The sequence below is a fragment of the Calidris pugnax genome, unplaced genomic scaffold, assembly GCF_001431845.1.
Source record: "Calidris pugnax isolate Ruff unplaced genomic scaffold, ASM143184v1 scaffold38, whole genome shotgun sequence".
NCBI classification, from domain to species: Eukaryota; Metazoa; Chordata; class Aves; order Charadriiformes; family Scolopacidae; genus Calidris; species Calidris pugnax.
The window spans coordinates 3,749,977-3,766,362 of NW_015090995.1; the positions used below are offsets into that span (position 1 = coordinate 3,749,977).

Genomic DNA, 16,386 nt, shown 5'->3' on the forward strand with positions numbered 1-16,386 from the left:
CCCCTGACCCCTTCTAGGAGCCAAATGAGCAAGAAAAATCCCCCTTTAAAAAAAAGGGCTTTTTTTTATGTAAAAAAAAAAAAAAAGAGTAAATAAAAACAGACTTTATCCTTTCTGCTCGGGTTCTGACAGCCACCAGCTGCTGGCCCTACTGCCTGCATTTATCTCTAGCGTTGGAGAGGAGAAGAGTCAGATGGTTAAGATAGAAACAATGTACAAGGCTAAGACAACCGTTACAGAATCTCTGCAGGGATGAAACTCAGAACAAAGCAGCCTGAATCATTCCCCATTAAAAAGAGGTTAAAAATCCTGGCTCAGTGCTACCCTGTGAGAAAGGAGAGACCTCCCACCCCCAGCCAGCCACCCCAGATCAGGAAATTAGGACAAGTCTTTCTGAAACCGCTCAAGCCCCACACCCAGTGTCCCTTGCAAAGCTGCCTCTGGCCAAGGTCTTCCTCACAAGGACTCCAGTCCCAACAGCCCCTTTAGAAAAGCAGTGACCAGCTGCCTTCTGGTCACTTCACTTCTGCCCCCCCAGCAGCATCCCCACCTCCAGCCTTCAGAGCATATTACATATCAAAATAACAGAAGGCAGCTGAAAGCATTGCTGTCCCATTCCAACTGGGTAGAGAAAAGCAAAGAGCCAGCAAGAGGGACACACTGAGATGGTCACTGGGGCACTGGGTCTGGGGATCAGCCGACAACTAACAAGCGGGTCCCAGCACTATAAAGCAAAAAGAAGGAATTTAATGTTCTAATCCTTTCATGATAAAAGTTAAAAAAAAAGTACCGAAGACTATCTGGGTGGACTATTTGATCTCCTCTAGCTGAAGGTCAAGCCAAGCATACTGGAGGTTAAAACCAACCAGAGCCCTTCAAATAACCAGTTGATCGTCCCCATCCAAATTGATTCAAATGGGCTGTGACAAAGCCAGTCCTCCAGATATCAACACATTCTGTGACTGTCAGGTAACAGCTCCAACCTTGGAAGAAAAGGAAGAAAGAGGCAGGAAAAAAGGGGGAGAAACGTTATTCCTCCCTCTCAAGATAAAAACAGAGACACCAAGAGCCAGGAGCTACAGCTTCCCTGAAGATACCACTTCTATTGGCATCGTGGTGTTCAGCTTTAGAGAGCAATCCAGCGCAGGGGCAGTCAGGCACCCCACTCCTCCGGAGACCCTTAAAACAGGATGAGGAGGGGGACCCGAGCAGGGTGTATCCTGGACAAACACACCTGCTCACTCCTATACACAGCAGAAAAGGAGCTCGGGACCTGCTGGCCCCTCTGCCATGTGGCCAGTCCTCTTTTTCTCAAGGCCTCAGACTCCTCCCTTCTCTACCGACGAGGTCGCCTGCTTTGGACAGATCCAGTTGCTTACTCTGAGCTCTCTTCTACCTCCTTCTGTTTCTTCTTCTTCTTCTTCTTGGTGCTGGGCTCACTGGCCTGTGAAGGGGTTGGAGAGGTCAGGAAGGAATCAAAAAGGAATGTCCCCCCTGCAACGTCCAACTGCTGATTTCAGGAGGAACAGCCCCACTCCAGACACAGTGGAGGCTCCCCACAGCCACAGTCTTCCCTCACCACCACACAAGCACCCAAGCACATCAACTGAATGCCACCATCCTCCCCACCAGGGCCCGTTACAGGCCACCAGGGCACAGAGGTGGCCTGGCAGAACAGTGTACCCACCAGCAACCCTCGGGCATAGGGATGGGGGATCCCTGCCCCACTGCAGATCTGCCCCCACAAGCCTCACCTGCCTGACCTCCCACCACCCTCAACCAGTTCAGTTTACAAATGCATCTATACAGACATCTTCATCTGCCTGTGGGAAGTGTAGGACACTGGGGACATGCAGAGCAGCATGCTGATGCATTTATCCTGGAGGTATTAGGGAGAGACAGCAACCTCTCCCATGCCACCACCCAGTCACATACCACTTCTATTTGCTCTCCTCCACTCTCAGCTGCCTCTTTGGCCTTCTTCTCTTTCTTCTTCTTTTTCTTCTCCTTTTTGGTCAGCTCCTCTGGCGGTGGGGTGGCAGGGGATGGTGGGGTGACAGCCTCATCACTTTCACTCTCCGACTCTCGCTTCCTCTGTTGGGGGAACAGGTTGTCAGACACATCATCTTCCAAAGAAGCTCGAGTGATAGGAGAATTGTTTGCAAGCCTGTTGCAACTGTTTTGCCCGATTTAATCAAACTTTGCAGTTAACAGGGGTTGGAAGGGACCTTTGAGATCACCCAGTCCAAAGCAGGTTCAACTAAAGCAGGTTGGACAGGAGGTTCACCTAAAGCATTCCAATTTCCTGGGATGCTGCAGCTCATACACCACAAGTCAGAGCTCCTCATTCTCATACTGGGCTACAGGACTCGCACCCAAATTACAACATCTCAGAGAAAAACACCCAGGGATAAGGCCCTAAACAAGTCACCCTATAGTTAGCTCATGGGCCAGGCAACCACAACACATGTTGGGGCACTGGACTCCCAGAATATGAAGCACCTTCCCCGTAAAACAACCAGCCAAAAAGCAGCCTGGTACCAACTGCCTAAAGGAACTGCTGCATATTCACTCTTCATCAGAGCCCAAATAACCTTATGGCCAGAGAGCACCAACAATACTCACTTTTGAAGCCCTCTCCACCTCTGAAACAGCTTGGGGAACAGCAGCTGCCTCTTTCTTGGAAGCATCCCTGAAAGAGAAGATCCCCAGGCTGAGCAGGACAGTGGCTGCCTCACGCTGCTCCCTGTCTGGGAAGGGGGAGGCTGGTGTGGGGAAGACCTGCAGCCTGCACCAGGGCCAGCTGGGCCGGGCAACGGCAAGGTCCTCCCCCATTTTAATTTAGCAGACTGACTCCCTCTAAAACCACAAGCACAGGCTAGAAAGGGATAACCGTCTGCTCAGGGCCTTTCCCTCCAGCACTGCCCACTTGCAGGACGTTCTCTGGGACTGCAAGAAATACCACCACACCCCACGGGTCCAGAGAGTCAACAGCTTGGGCCAGGACTAACATGGTCCAAGCACAAACAGCAGCACCCAGCCCAGCCACACACCCCGTACACACCTGTAATCCACATACTCCTTCTTCCAGGAATCCGGCGTGCTCTCGTTGGGCTTTCCATGCTTGTCCAGCAGACCCTTCTGGATCATCATCTTCTTTTGACTGGCCTGAGAGCAACATGCAACAAGTCAGACTGCAGCTCCAGGGAGGAGAAATCCTCCCCGGCACTTCAGCCACTCGGCCTAAGAGGAGGTAGTCCAGGAATAAGACAAGCCAACAACCACAACATTACTGATTTAACACTTCTCCAAGGACCTTCTGAACAAATCACATAAGCATCCCCTGCACAGCAGCCTACAAATCTCAGACAGCAGGTGTCTTTATCAGTAAACAAGGGCTAATTTGTGGGGGAAGTAACAGCAACAGAACACAGAGAATGACATGGGGTTGGAAGGGATCTCTGGAGATCACCTAGTCCAACCCCCAAGCAAGAATAAGATGACTGCACATCACGGAGCTCAGATCTTTGCATGAGTTCCTCCAGCTTCGTGACATGCCACATTTCAGCTGAACCCCTCCAGCTGCAAATGCAAGGCCTTGCTAAAGTCTCCATGCTGCTTGAAATGGCCTGCATCACCTCACACCTGCTGCGAGATAGATGTGCTTTCTACATTTCACCTGAACCACAGGAATGGAACAAGCCACAGCAACTTGACACTGAGTTTTAAGTCCAAACTGCATCACTTGCCACAGTGAAACACCCGTCCGGCTGCAGTGAAGCTACCACTGCTGACCTGCTGATTTCCATGGCTACCACATGCTTGAGATGGGAGAGAAACCCAACAACGGGTGTCCCCACTGCTCTGGTCGTTCAGGCACGATATAATGTCTCACAAGAGTTTACCTTTTGGCACTGTTGCAATTGCACCAGAAAGAAAAGCAGCTCTTTTGCCCATCCCCTCCAGAGCCATCAGTATGGGGTGATAGATGAAGGTCATCTTTGCACAGAGTGCTAATGCCATCTAATTTACATCATTTGGCTCTTTACCAGAGGGGGGGTGGTGCTCTACAGACCTGAGGAGCCCACACCTGAGCACCAGTGGCAGCCCCAGCTGGGCCTCAGGCAGAGCTGCCCTGTCTCCTTGGGGAGGGAAAACCTCTCTCCCACCAGCACTGGGAAGCACCACCATCCTGGCTCCAATGAGAGCACAGAAGTATTACACCAAGGCCTTGGAGAAGACACAGACACAGCTCTGCCTGAGGTGCCTGGAGTCTCATATCCCGACATCCCACCACCGCCCTAGGACTCACTGCACCCCCCTGACCGCTCACCTTGGGACCGAGACCCCATTTGCGGGGATAGGTGTCTCTCTCCATGATCACCCTCTTGATCTTCGCCACAATGCCATGGTCGCAGGTAGAAATGACAGCTGTGGTCATCAGGGCAATGGCTGCAGAACCAGGCAAAGAGTTCATTAACAGCAGAACTGCAACAGCAATGAATCTGCCACATTCAGCCTGTTCTTTGCGCTCCTCTGTCAGCACAAAGAGGAGCAACACACCCCCCCACCAATGCTATTTCACTCCAAAACCTCACTGGAGGTAAGTTCTGGACTAACGCTTCGGAGATTGTCAGTCATGGGTTAACCACACCATAAGCACAGGTGTCTCCAGCTTACACCAGGAGACCGGTTCTGGATCAGTGAACACAGCAAGACCAACCATTTCCCAGATGGAGAAAAGCTCTGTGAGCAGCTGCTGCAGCACTTCCAGGCAGCTCAAAGAATGATGCCACCATAGACAGGAGCAGTGCTGCTCCTTTGTCACCTCCCATAACCTTGAGGAGCCAAACTAGAGATTAATTCTACCAATAAATGATGTTTTTCTTGCCAAGTCCCTAAGATGACCAGAGTGCAGGCACTACAAACATCAAGGTGGAATGGTTTGGCTGTGTTACACCTCCAAGGCCCTTCACAATCCCATGGCTCTACCAGGGCACAAGGGCGTGCAGCACTGAGCATCGTGACAGATCATCTCTACAGTATGTCACCACCTGCCACCTACACATCCTTTTTGAAGACCCTGGTTAGAATAGAGCACCCTTTGGAGTCACCTCTCAAGTCCTTTTACACTGGAAGCGTGATGTGTCAGGTGACAGTGTGTGATCAGACATCATCCCTCGTCTCAGTGGGGATGGAGCCCCCCCAAAAGAGGGGCTCCAACCCTGCCGGCACCACTTCACTCCTGCAGGCAGCCAGCCAGACACCACAGCAGCCCCCAGTAGGACACTGGGAGACCAGAGGGTCTCTGGAGGCTGCACAGCACCCAGACCCTACAACAGGAATCGGGGTGCTGCAGGAGGGCGGCACCAGCGCACTCAGAGAATGGATAAACTTCATCATCACCTCACACAGAGGACACCTGAGCAGCACAGAGCTGAAACCAGGCTGAGGAACTCTTCACACCTTGCCAAGGGCAAGGGCTGATGAGTTTCATACCTAGGCAGATAGCTTCTCCTTTCGTGGTGATGACAACGATCTCCTGATTAAGCTCAATACCATCTTCATACCTCAGGACACCCGGCAGCATGATCTTGGCTCCATAGCAAATGGCATTAACCTGAAAGTGTAGGGAACAGGAGGGCTTATAAGCTATGAGAGAATAAAATAAAAAAATAAGAAGTGCCTCTAATATTTAGCTTCCCGTTGCCATTACTGTACCAGCAGTAACATCCCCACGTATCTATTTTTTCACTGTCCACTATATAAAACTTGGGGGCTTTAGAAAAAGCAAGCAAAGAACCTATCACAGCAAACAATGTGTGAGACAGATCTCTTATACCCATCAGCATCCTCCTGAAGTGAGGAGAGCAGCTTCTCTGCGACTCAGTTCTTGGCTCTTACATCTTACTGCTGATTTAGCAGCACCCATACTAGGTCCTACACAGCTCCCAGTCAGGACACCACGTGGATTCAGATCCCCCATTTATTTTATAAGCCCTCTGAAGGACACTCCACAGTGTCGCCTGGCACCACCTCAGGCACTCACCGCGCTGTCTTTCATGACCAGCCGCTTGTGTGAAGTCAGCAGTTTCTCCAGTGGCAGGATAACTCTTCGCAGGTAGCTGTCATCCTTGTTGTTGTCGTATTGCCACTGTGCATCCAGGACATCGTGCATAGTCACCATGTTGTCCTGCAAAGACACAAGCACCTCTAAGCTCTCCTACCAACCACCAACTCGAAACACAGCCAAGGGAACAGCTCGAGTCCAACAGCAAATAGTGTGCTGAAAGGGAGTGAAAAACATAAGCCCAACTCAGAAGCAGCAAAAAAAGAAACATAAAAAGGGCAAGAATATTTTCCATCAACAGCTTGAGGTCAGACTAAGTTGTGCTGCCACAGGCTTCAGCCTTCCTAATCTCAAACAGCTCTCGGATCTAATGTATAAGGTCTGTCCTCATGAAACTTTGAAATGTGGCCAAACTTCCAACAAATACCTGGGACTTCCAAAGGTTAGTGAACAGAAGTCTAAATTGACCAGCTCTTCAGTCTGTGATGTGGAATAAATTATTGAAGCAACTGCAAGCACACAACACCTGGGACTCAGACATGACAGCCAGTGATTACAGCTGTGGTAAGAGCACAAGTGGGTGAGGAAGCACTTGCACTCTGATACTCCTGCTTTGCAAGGAAAGAAATTAGCTCTGGAGTTTGGACAGGCAGCAGGATGCAGCTATGACCAGACTGAAAAGACAGTAGGAGACCACATCTCCCAGGGTGATTTCGATGAAGCACGTTCCCCACGTTGTGCCCTGACACCAAGCAGTGGCAGGCTGTGACACACACAGCTCACACACCTCCACCTGGGGCACGTGTGGGGTTTGTAGGCTGAGAAACACGGGTGGTTAAAACAAACCTTCAGCCACCGTGGTGCGCTTCCCAGTCACACACTGTCCCAAAGTTTAATTACCAGAGCAGGGGCAACACCCTGAACTGAACTCAACACTTTGGTTACAGTCTCTGGCAAAAGCTCCCACTTTTTGGGGGCTATTCACAAAACTCCTCCCAGTCACCACACAGCTATACCTTAACACTGTGAAAACAGCCCAGTTCCAAGGAAGACTTGCAATTCTAACAATTTCAAACGTGCTGGTTATAGTCAGAGCTACCACTCTACCTTCTCTCCCAGGATGCCCGAGCGCACTCTGCGGAGCTCCTGCATCTGGCCCCCGACGCCAAGCAGCAAACCAAGGTGAACACAGAGCGTTCGGATATACGTGCCTGCTTCACAGCTCACCCAGAAGATACCTGAAAAGCAGGACAGGACAGAAAAGCATTTAAATACATATCTAGAAACAAACCGCATCTAGGAGCTCCCTCCGAGAGCAGCTGTATGTCCAACCCTTCACAGAGCCATCAGCCTGGGGTGATAGATGAAGGTCATCTTTGCACCGAGTGCTAATGCCATCTAATTGACATCATTTGGCTCTTCAACGAAGGATACAAATAAAAGATGGGATTTACTTCTCAGCACACCAAAGTAATGCATAAAGCAGCTACTGCCTGATGATGGTGAGGGTTAATGTCTTAAGATATCGGCCGCAAATAGGAAACAGCCCATTTCACAGGAAAGTTTCCCCACTCTCAGCCTAATAGGAAGAAGGCAGGAAAGCCCCATTTTACCTAATCTCCTCTCAGGATCATACTCCACCAGCTTGCTCTCATAGATGGTTCGGACTCTCAGTTGTCGTTTGACAGCAGCAATGAGGGGCGGTCGCTGGAACAGCGCGCCTGTCAGAGTTTCAATTGCCTGAGGGCAGAAGCAGAAGTAACAGCTCACACTTATGTCTTAACATTGGAGCACCTGGGGGTCTGCAGCAACAAAGACCACTTCCACGGGTAAGAAACCAAAAGGTTCATCATAATTTGGTGATGTCATATTTAAGAAAGTGGATCTGAACCAGTGCTGTGGTCAAAATGCTACCCCGGCTGGCAGGGAGCACAGCTGGGCTTTTTCATCAGGTGACAGTGTGTGATCAGACATCATCCCTCGTCTCAGTGGGGATGGAGCCCCCCCAAAAGAGGGGCTCCAACCCTGCCGGCACCACTTCACTCCTGCAGGCAGCCAGCCAGACACCACAGCAGCCCCCAGTAGGACACTGGGAGACCAGAGGGTCTCTGGAGGCTGCACAGCACCCAGACCCTACAACAGGAATCGGGGTGCTGCAGGAGGGCGGCACCAGCGCACTCAGAGAATGGATAAACTTCATCATCACCTCACACAGAGGACACCTGAGCAGCACAGAGCTGAAACCAGGCTGAGGAACTCTTCACACCTTGCCAAGGGCAAGGGCTGATGAGTTTCATACCTAGGCAGATAGCTTCTCCTTTCGTGGTGATGACAACGATCTCCTGATTAAGCTCAATACCATCTTCATACCTCAGGACACCCGGCAGCATGATCTTGGCTCCATAGCAAATGGCATTAACCTGAAAGTGTAGGGAACAGGAGGGCTTATAAGCTATGAGAGAATAAAATAAAAAAATAAGAAGTGCCTCTAATATTTAGCTTCCCGTTGCCATTACTGTACCAGCAGTAACATCCCCACGTATCTATTTTTTCACTGTCCACTATATAAAACTTGGGGGCTTTAGAAAAAGCAAGCAAAGAACCTATCACAGCAAACAATGTGTGAGACAGATCTCTTATACCCATCAGCATCCTCCTGAAGTGAGGAGAGCAGCTTCTCTGCGACTCAGTTCTTGGCTCTTACATCTTACTGCTGATTTAGCAGCACCCATACTAGGTCCTACACAGCTCCCAGTCAGGACACCACGTGGATTCAGATCCCCCATTTATTTTATAAGCCCTCTGAAGGACACTCCACAGACTGGCTGTCGTCTGGCACCACCTCAGGCACTCACCGCGCTGTCTTTCATGACCAGCCGCTTGTGTGAAGTCAGCAGTTTCTCCAGTGGCAGGATAACTCTTCGCAGGTAGCTGTCATCCTTGTTGTTGTCGTATTGCCACTGTGCATCCAGGACATCGTGCATAGTCACCATGTTGTCCTGCAAAGACACAAGCACCTCTAAGCTCTCCTACCAACCACCAACTCGAAACACAGCCAAGGGAACAGCTCGAGTCCAACAGCAAATAGTGTGCTGAAAGGGAGTGAAAAACATAAGCCCAACTCAGAAGCAGCAAAAAAAGAAACATAAAAAGGGCAAGAATATTTTCCATCAACAGCTTGAGGTCAGACTAAGTTGTGCTGCCACAGGCTTCAGCCTTCCTAATCTCAAACAGCTCTCGGATCTAATGTATAAGGTCTGTCCTCATGAAACTTTGAAATGTGGCCAAACTTCCAACAAATACCTGGGACTTCCAAAGGTTAGTGAACAGAAGTCTAAATTGACCAGCTCTTCAGTCTGTGATGTGGAATAAATTATTGAAGCAACTGCAAGCACACAACACCTGGGACTCAGACATGACAGCCAGTGATTACAGCTGTGGTAAGAGCACAAGTGGGTGAGGAAGCACTTGCACTCTGATACTCCTGCTTTGCAAGGAAAGAAATTAGCTCTGGAGTTTGGACAGGCAGCAGGATGCAGCTATGACCAGACTGAAAAGACAGTAGGAGACCACATCTCCCAGGGTGATTTCGATGAAGCACGTTCCCCACGTTGTGCCCTGACACCAAGCAGTGGCAGGCTGTGACACACACAGCTCACACACCTCCACGTGGGGCACGTGTGGGGTTTGTAGGCTGAGAAACACGGGTGGTTAAAACAAACCTTCAGCCACCGTGGTGCGCTTCCCAGTCACACACTGTCCCAAAGTTTAATTACCAGAGCAGGGGCAACACCCTGAACTGAACTCAACACTTTGGTTACAGTCTCTGGCAAAAGCTCCCACTTTTTGGGGGCTATTCACAAAACTCCTCCCAGTCACCACACAGCTATACCTTAACACTGTGAAAACAGCCCAGTTCCAAGGAAGACTTGCAATTCTAACAATTTCAAACGTGCTGGTTATAGTCAGAGCTACCACTCTACCTTCTCTCCCAGGATGCCCGAGCGCACTCTGCGGAGCTCCTGCATCTGGCCCCCGACACCAAGCAGCAAACCAAGGTGAACACAGAGCGTTCGGATATACGTGCCTGCTTCACAGCTCACCCAGAAGATACCTGAAAAGCAGGACAGGACAGAAAAGCATTTAAATACATATCTAGAAACAAACCGCATCTAGGAGCTCCCTCCGAGAGCAGCTGTATGTCCAACCCTTCACAGAGCCATCAGCCTGGGGTGATAGATGAAGGTCATCTTTGCACCGAGTGCTAATGCCATCTAATTGACATCATTTGGCTCTTCAACGAAGGATACAAATAAAAGATGGGATTTACTTCTCAGCACACCAAAGTAATGCATAAAGCAGCTACTGCCTGATGATGGTGAGGGTTAACGTCTTAAGATATCGGCCGCAAATAGGAAGCAGCCCATTTCACAGGAAAGTTTCCCCACTCTCAGTCTAATAGGAAGAAGGCAAGAAAGCCCCGTTTTACCTAATCTTCTCTCAGGATCATACTCCACCAGCTTGCTCTCATAGATGGTTCGGACTCTCAGTTGTCGTTTGACAGCAGCAATGAGGGGCGGTCGCTGGAACAGCGCGCCTGTCAGAGTTTCAATTGCCTGAGGGCAGAAGCAGAAGTAACAGCTCACACCTATGTCTTAACATTGGAGCACCTTGGGGTCTGCGGCAACTAAGACCACTTCCATGGGTAAGAAACCAAAAGGTTCATCATTTGGTGATGTCATATTTAAGAAAGTCGATCTGAACCAGTGCTGTGGTCAAAATGCTACCCCGGCTGGCAGGGAGCACAGCTGGGCTTTTTCATCAGGTGACAGTGTGTGATCAGACATCATCCCTCGTCTCAGTGGGGATGGAGCCCCCCCAAAAGAGGGGCTCCAACCCTGCCGGCACCACTTCACTCCTGCAGGCAGCCAGCCAGACACCACAGCAGCCCCCAGTAGGACACTGGGAGACCAGAGGGTCTCTGGAGGCTGCACAGCACCCAGACCCTACAACAGGAATCGGGGTGCTGCAGGAGGGCGGCACCAGCGCACTCAGAGAATGGATAAACTTCATCATCACCTCACACAGAGGTCACCTGAGCTCCAGTCCTGCCCTCTCATCTCCCACCGATGCCGAACGCTTCGCGTGTAAAGCACCAGCATGGCCAAGAGCAGGAGAGACTTACCCTGGCAAGCTGAGCCTCGCTCTCTATTGCATTGTGCAGCCGAACAATTCCCACATACTCTTTGCCTGAAAGAACGACAAGAGCAGTCAGGAGTGGCCACTTGCATTTTATGTTGACCTCAAGGTCCACCCTGCTCCACAGCCACAGGTCCCCAGAGCCCTGGAAGTTTCACAGCCACCTCTCCTAGGAAGGGCGTACAGTTTATTACAGAGTTGACTGTTCTTCCAACAAAATAAATCTAAGCTACGTTTTATTTCTTCACTGAGTTTTATTTCGCTGGACTGAGAGGCTGAGGCTCTAAGTTCAGCAAGTATGTGAAACCAGTCTCTCAGAAGTCTGAGTTTTCACTTAAAACAGCACAAGCCCCAGAGAAACAATCAAAAAACCCAAACTTGTGACAGCACGGATGTGCCCTCACTGGCTTAGAGTGAGAAGCACGAGCAACCCGTAAGCTCAAGGCCACTGAAGACCAAGAGCAGCCCTTCCAAAGGCTGGAATTCTCCATTTTGTCTCCAAAAGAACTCCACGCCTCCCCAGTCACTTAAGACCATAAGACTTTGGGCAATAAACGTACCTGCGCTCTGCTGAGACTTGACGAGCCGTGTCGCCCTCTCAATGCACACAATGAGGCACCCAGTCACCTTGGGGTCCAGAGTGCCGCTGTGTCCAGTCTTCTCTACTCGAAGGATGCGTCGGATCCACGCAACCACCTCGTGGGAGGACGGATTGGAAGGTTTGTCGAGGTTAATAAAACCAGACCTATAGTGTGAGATGACAAAGAGAGCAGGAGGTAAGCATCAGGAGTTTCGCACACAGCAAATGTGCAAAAAACTTCAACGTTATTTGTGACAGCAGCAAAGAAATGTGTTTTTATACAGCCAAACAAGCCTCAAAGCTGCTCTCAGTGAGCATGTGTCGAGCTGCTCTGTGCACAGCAGGTGATACATTCTTCAAAGAATTCTCTTCTCCCCAGACTGCTCATCACTACTCTGCACTTCAACCAAACCAAAACTCGGAGCAATCTCAAAGGCCAAAGGACTTTCCAGGAGACCCAGAGAATTCCTCAAGCGTTGGCACGTCCCTCCACAACCCAGCCACAACCCCAGAACAAAGCAAACTCACAGCAAGTGACCAGCAGGTCCTATTTCATAGAATCATAGAATGGTCAGAGTTAGAAGAGACCTTAAAGATCATCAAGTTCCAACCCCCTGCCCTGGGCAGGGACACCTCCCACTAGACCAGGTTGCTCAAAAACCCATCCAGCCTGGCCTTGAACACCTCCAGGTGTAAATTTAGACATTTACCAGTTAGCAGCAAGGCACCGAGTCAAGCAGAAAGGTCCAAGGGGAATCCAGAACAGAAAAATGTTTTGAAGATATTAACTGTGAAAGAAAAATAAACCACTCTGGCCCTTCTTGGACTCACCTAACGTAGTCAGAAATCTCTCTCTTCAGGGGATTAGAGCCGGAAGGAAGAGGGGTGTAGTGTGCTGTCATCACATTTAACTTGTCGAAGTTCTACAAAATGCAAGCAGAAGTTACAAGTGTGTAAGAGCTCACTTTGGTGAGCTCTTTGCCCGACACATTGCCCCATTTACACAACGGCTGATTTACACATTTATGTGAAAAGGCCTCTTCCAAAATGAAAACGACCTAACAATGAATCCATAACGTTTTACAGAAAGAGAAAGAAACCCTGCACTGAAAGCGATGGCAGAGCAGCACAATACCAGCCTGTACAACGCAGGATAAATCCAACGTGCCCCAGAAACTCGCCACAAGCCTACACAGACCACAGGCCACTCTCAGGCTGAAGAAATCTGGTGTGGTCTTTACTGGATACGCTAAACTTTAGAAAGCAGGCACGCAAATGATACTGCTAAATGAGATAAATCATAGAATCATAGAATGGTTTGGGTTGGAAGGGACCTCAAAGATCATCTAGTTCCAACCCCCCTGCCGTGGGCAGGGACACCTCCCACTAGAGCAGGTTGCTCAACGCCCCACCCAGCCTGGTCTTGAACACTTCCAGGCATGGGGCATCCACAACTTCCCCGGGCAACCTGTTCCAGGGTCTCACCACCCTCATAATAAAAAATTTCTGAGATCTAATCTGAATTTTTTTTCTTCCAATTTAAAACCGTTTCCCCTTGCCCTATCATTACTCTTCCTGGCAAAGAGTCCCTCCCCAGCTCTTCTATAGGCACCCTTCAGATATTGAAAGGCTGCTATAAGGTCTCCCCGGAGCCTCCTCTTCTCCAGGCTGAACAATCCCAGCTCCCTCAGCCTGTCTTCATAGGAGAGGTGCTCCATCCTTCTGATCATCTTCATGGCCCTCCGCTGCACCTGTTCCAGCCGGTCCATGTCCTTTCTGTGTTGAGGACTCCAAAGCTGGACACAGTATTCCAGGTGGGGAAAAAATTTCTAAGGCAATTTCCAGGTGGGGAAAAAATTTATAAGGCAATTTCCAGGTGGGGAAAAAAATTTCTAAGGCAATTTCTGCACGCAGAAGGTTTGTCTCTGCTGTGTATCATGTGTGCTGTGTCTGAGGAGGAGCTGAGCATCTCCACGGACCCACACTGAGGGACGGAGGAAGGACAAAAGGCGGCGCGGGGATGGCCACGAGGTTGTGTGGAACCTGCCCTACCTTCAGCAGCAGGGGCCATTGGGACGTGTCCAGCTGGGCGATGCGGGACTCGGGCTTGATGAAAAACTCCTCCGTGTGCTGAATCTCCTGGGGGCGGGTGAAATTAACGGCGATCAGACCGGGGAAACCCCGCAGGCCCGCGCTCCCGCCCGCTGCCACGCGGTCCCGTGAGCCCCCCCCCAAGCGGCGGCTTTTGCCCGCCACCACCGTAACCTCCGCTCCCTCCGGTGACGGCGGGGGGGAGGAAGAACGTTCGGGAGACGTTGCGAAGCCCATCGCTACTCCCCGGGCCCCACGGCCCGGTCCCTGGAAGCCCCCGGAGCCCCCGAGCCCAGCCCCGTTCTCACCGCTACATCCTCATCGGGGAGCGCCCGCTTCTCCTTCTTCCGCCGCTTCTTCACGCTGAAACCTGCGGGACAGGCCCGGCCCCGCCGCCCACCCACGTGGCGCCACGGCGGTCGCCGGCCCCGCGCTTACGCCGCTCCACCGGGGCTCCCCGGGCTTCCCTCCCACTCCCCCCAACCCACCCACCCCGCGCCCGGCCGAGGAGCGAGGCGCTCCCCCGCCGTTCCCCGCCGCTGCGCACCGTCCCCGTCCGCCATGGCCCCGCCGCGTGCTGCCGCCGCCGCCGCGCAGAGACCGGAAAGACCGCCCCTTTCCCGACAAGCCCCGCGGCAGCACGTGACCGCCGCCCCCCCCTCCCGCGCGGGCGGAAGTGGCGCCGTTAGGACCGGGACTTTCACCGGGAGAGACGAGCCGGGCCTGGGGCTCCCGCTGGCTGGGGGAAAGGGATCGGCCGGTGTCACCCACCGCACCTCTACCCGAAATCCAGAGAGAAGCAGCGGGCAGGCTCCGGTCCGTCCCGCCCCGGCATCGCCGTGGCCCGGGGAAGCCCACCGGAGAAGGGCCCTGCCTTACCCCCGGGACCACGGGACAGGGAACCGGCCCCGGGACACCCCCCCGCACCGACCCCGGTCCCGCAGGCAGCCCGGGCTGCGCAGCAGAGCCTCCTTGCTCGGGTTGGCTCATGCTAATTGCAATTAGTGCAGCAAGGGTCGCTCTCAGACCTGTGGACACGGGCCAGAGTCTCGCTAATTGCAATTAGTGCAGCAAGGGTCGCGCTCAGACCTGGGGATCCCATGAAGGGTCTCCACACCGACCCAAAAATTATCTACGGGCAGTTTTTAAGGATTCTGATTTCATACAATCCAGGCATCTTAGAGACATCCCTTCCCTGGGGATGAACTCTGCACAGCCAGCCCTCCAACCCCTACAAAATTAGAGCCACATGTTTTCTATTTTTTATAACCACCACACAATAGTCCAACAGTAACTTCCCCTCTTTTAATTAAAAAGGAAAGGCTCAGAAGTATTTCAAGGCATGGATCTTTATTTTTCCTTCACGCATGAAAAACTTGTGTGAGAACAAACTCCTCTTAAAAGATTCCAGAAAGGAATGTTGGCATTCCAGCTGGGAAAACTCCCAAGTCCCCAGTTGTTTCAGTGGGGAAGCTGAAAAACATTGGAAAAAAAAACCCCTGCTGTCTCTAGCCCCAAGCTGTTACAATCAGAAGGACACAAACACCTCTCTTACACCAGAATTACCTCTTGCCTCCGGCTTCTCTCCAGGGCTGCAAACGGGATCTCTCTCCCCCAAAGCCTCAGCCTTCTCCGGGGTCCCTGCAGGGTCTTTGCTGCCAGCGATTCTTTCTTCTCCCATCAGCTGGCTCTGTTACAACCTCTCTTCGTTTATACCACAGCCACAATTAGGGGGGGACCACCAGGGCCTCTCTGGCTTCCGCAATAAGGCATTTCCTTCTGGAGAGTCCATCCCAACCCTGCAGAGATGTGGCTCGGCCTGTGGGCAACAGCTGGATGCACCCAGGGCAGCGGGTTCATTTCCCCTCTGCTCTGAAGACTGGCCTTCTCCACCTCGCTCCTGGGAACGGGCCCAACAAGCCCAAGTGCCCAGCAGCAGAGAGGAACAGCAGCTGAGGAGAACCGAGCAAACAGTCCATGCCAAGAACTCATCCTTCTCCACCAGTTTCCTCCTCGTTCCCCTGACTGTAGGGGATCTGCCACCTCTCACTCTCAGTCCTCCAGGTTTCCAGCTCTTCTACACAAACGCAGTCAGGCCACCCCCGCTGGTCCCCAGGCGACCCCTTGAGAGCCAGCGACCAGCTCCTTTTCTCTGCCCCAAGAGCCAAAGGCCCGGCCTCGCCTTGGCTGCAGTGGCTTTTGTCGGCAGGAGGGAAATCAGCGTCTCGTGTTCGTGCCCTTGTTTATTTAAAGGCAACTCCATCGCAGGTGCTTCCCGGGTGCCCAACGCCGGCTCCCCACGACACACCCGGGCTCTGCCTCCGACGGGGCTCTGGGGCCGCTCCGGCACCGCCGCCCCCGCTGCCAACGGCGGGCCCTTCCCCCCCGGCGGAGGCGCAGAAGAGGGACGCGGCCGCTCGCCCGCCCCGGGCACGGAAGGCGCAGC

The 16,386-nt window shown here is 52.0% G+C and overlaps 1 protein-coding gene across 2 annotated transcripts; it reads right to left on the bottom strand.

The window, feature by feature from the left end:
- Positions 1-104: 104 nt before the first annotated feature.
- LOC106895730 (H/ACA ribonucleoprotein complex subunit 4) lies at positions 105-16,380 on the bottom strand. Of its 2 annotated transcripts, none has more exons than XM_014955340.1 (15): positions 15,507-16,380; positions 14,249-14,310; positions 13,902-13,988; positions 12,681-12,772; positions 11,830-12,014; positions 11,256-11,320; positions 10,560-10,686; positions 10,054-10,184; positions 8,926-9,069; positions 8,370-8,490; positions 4,334-4,452; positions 3,065-3,168; positions 2,626-2,692; positions 1,936-2,094; positions 105-1,444 (listed from the first exon to the last, which is right to left on the bottom strand). In XM_014955340.1, exons 1-15 carry the CDS (start codon positions 15,619-15,621, stop codon positions 1,376-1,378), a joined length of 1,647 nt encoding a protein of 548 aa, XP_014810826.1. In that variant the 5' UTR covers positions 15,622-16,380; the 3' UTR covers positions 105-1,375. The 2 variants fall into 2 exon arrangements, with proteins under 2 accessions (XP_014810826.1, XP_014810827.1); XM_014955341.1 differs by lacking the exon at positions 15,507-16,380 and adding an exon at positions 14,488-14,550.
- Positions 16,381-16,386: the final 6 nt, after the last annotated feature.

Coding starts and splice junctions, on each gene's coding strand:
- LOC106895730 (XM_014955340.1), bottom strand. CDS start 15,621: ATGGGAGAAGAAAGAATCGCTGGCAGCAAAGACCCTGCAGGGACCCCG. Junction 2,693..3,064: donor AAGGAGTATGTGGATTACAG/GTGTGTACGGGG, acceptor CTTCTCTTTCAG/GGATGCTTCCAAGAAAGAGG. Junction 2,095..2,625: donor AGGTGGAGAGGGCTTCAAAA/GTGAGTATTGTT, acceptor TTCCCCCAACAG/AGGAAGCGAGAGTCGGAGAG.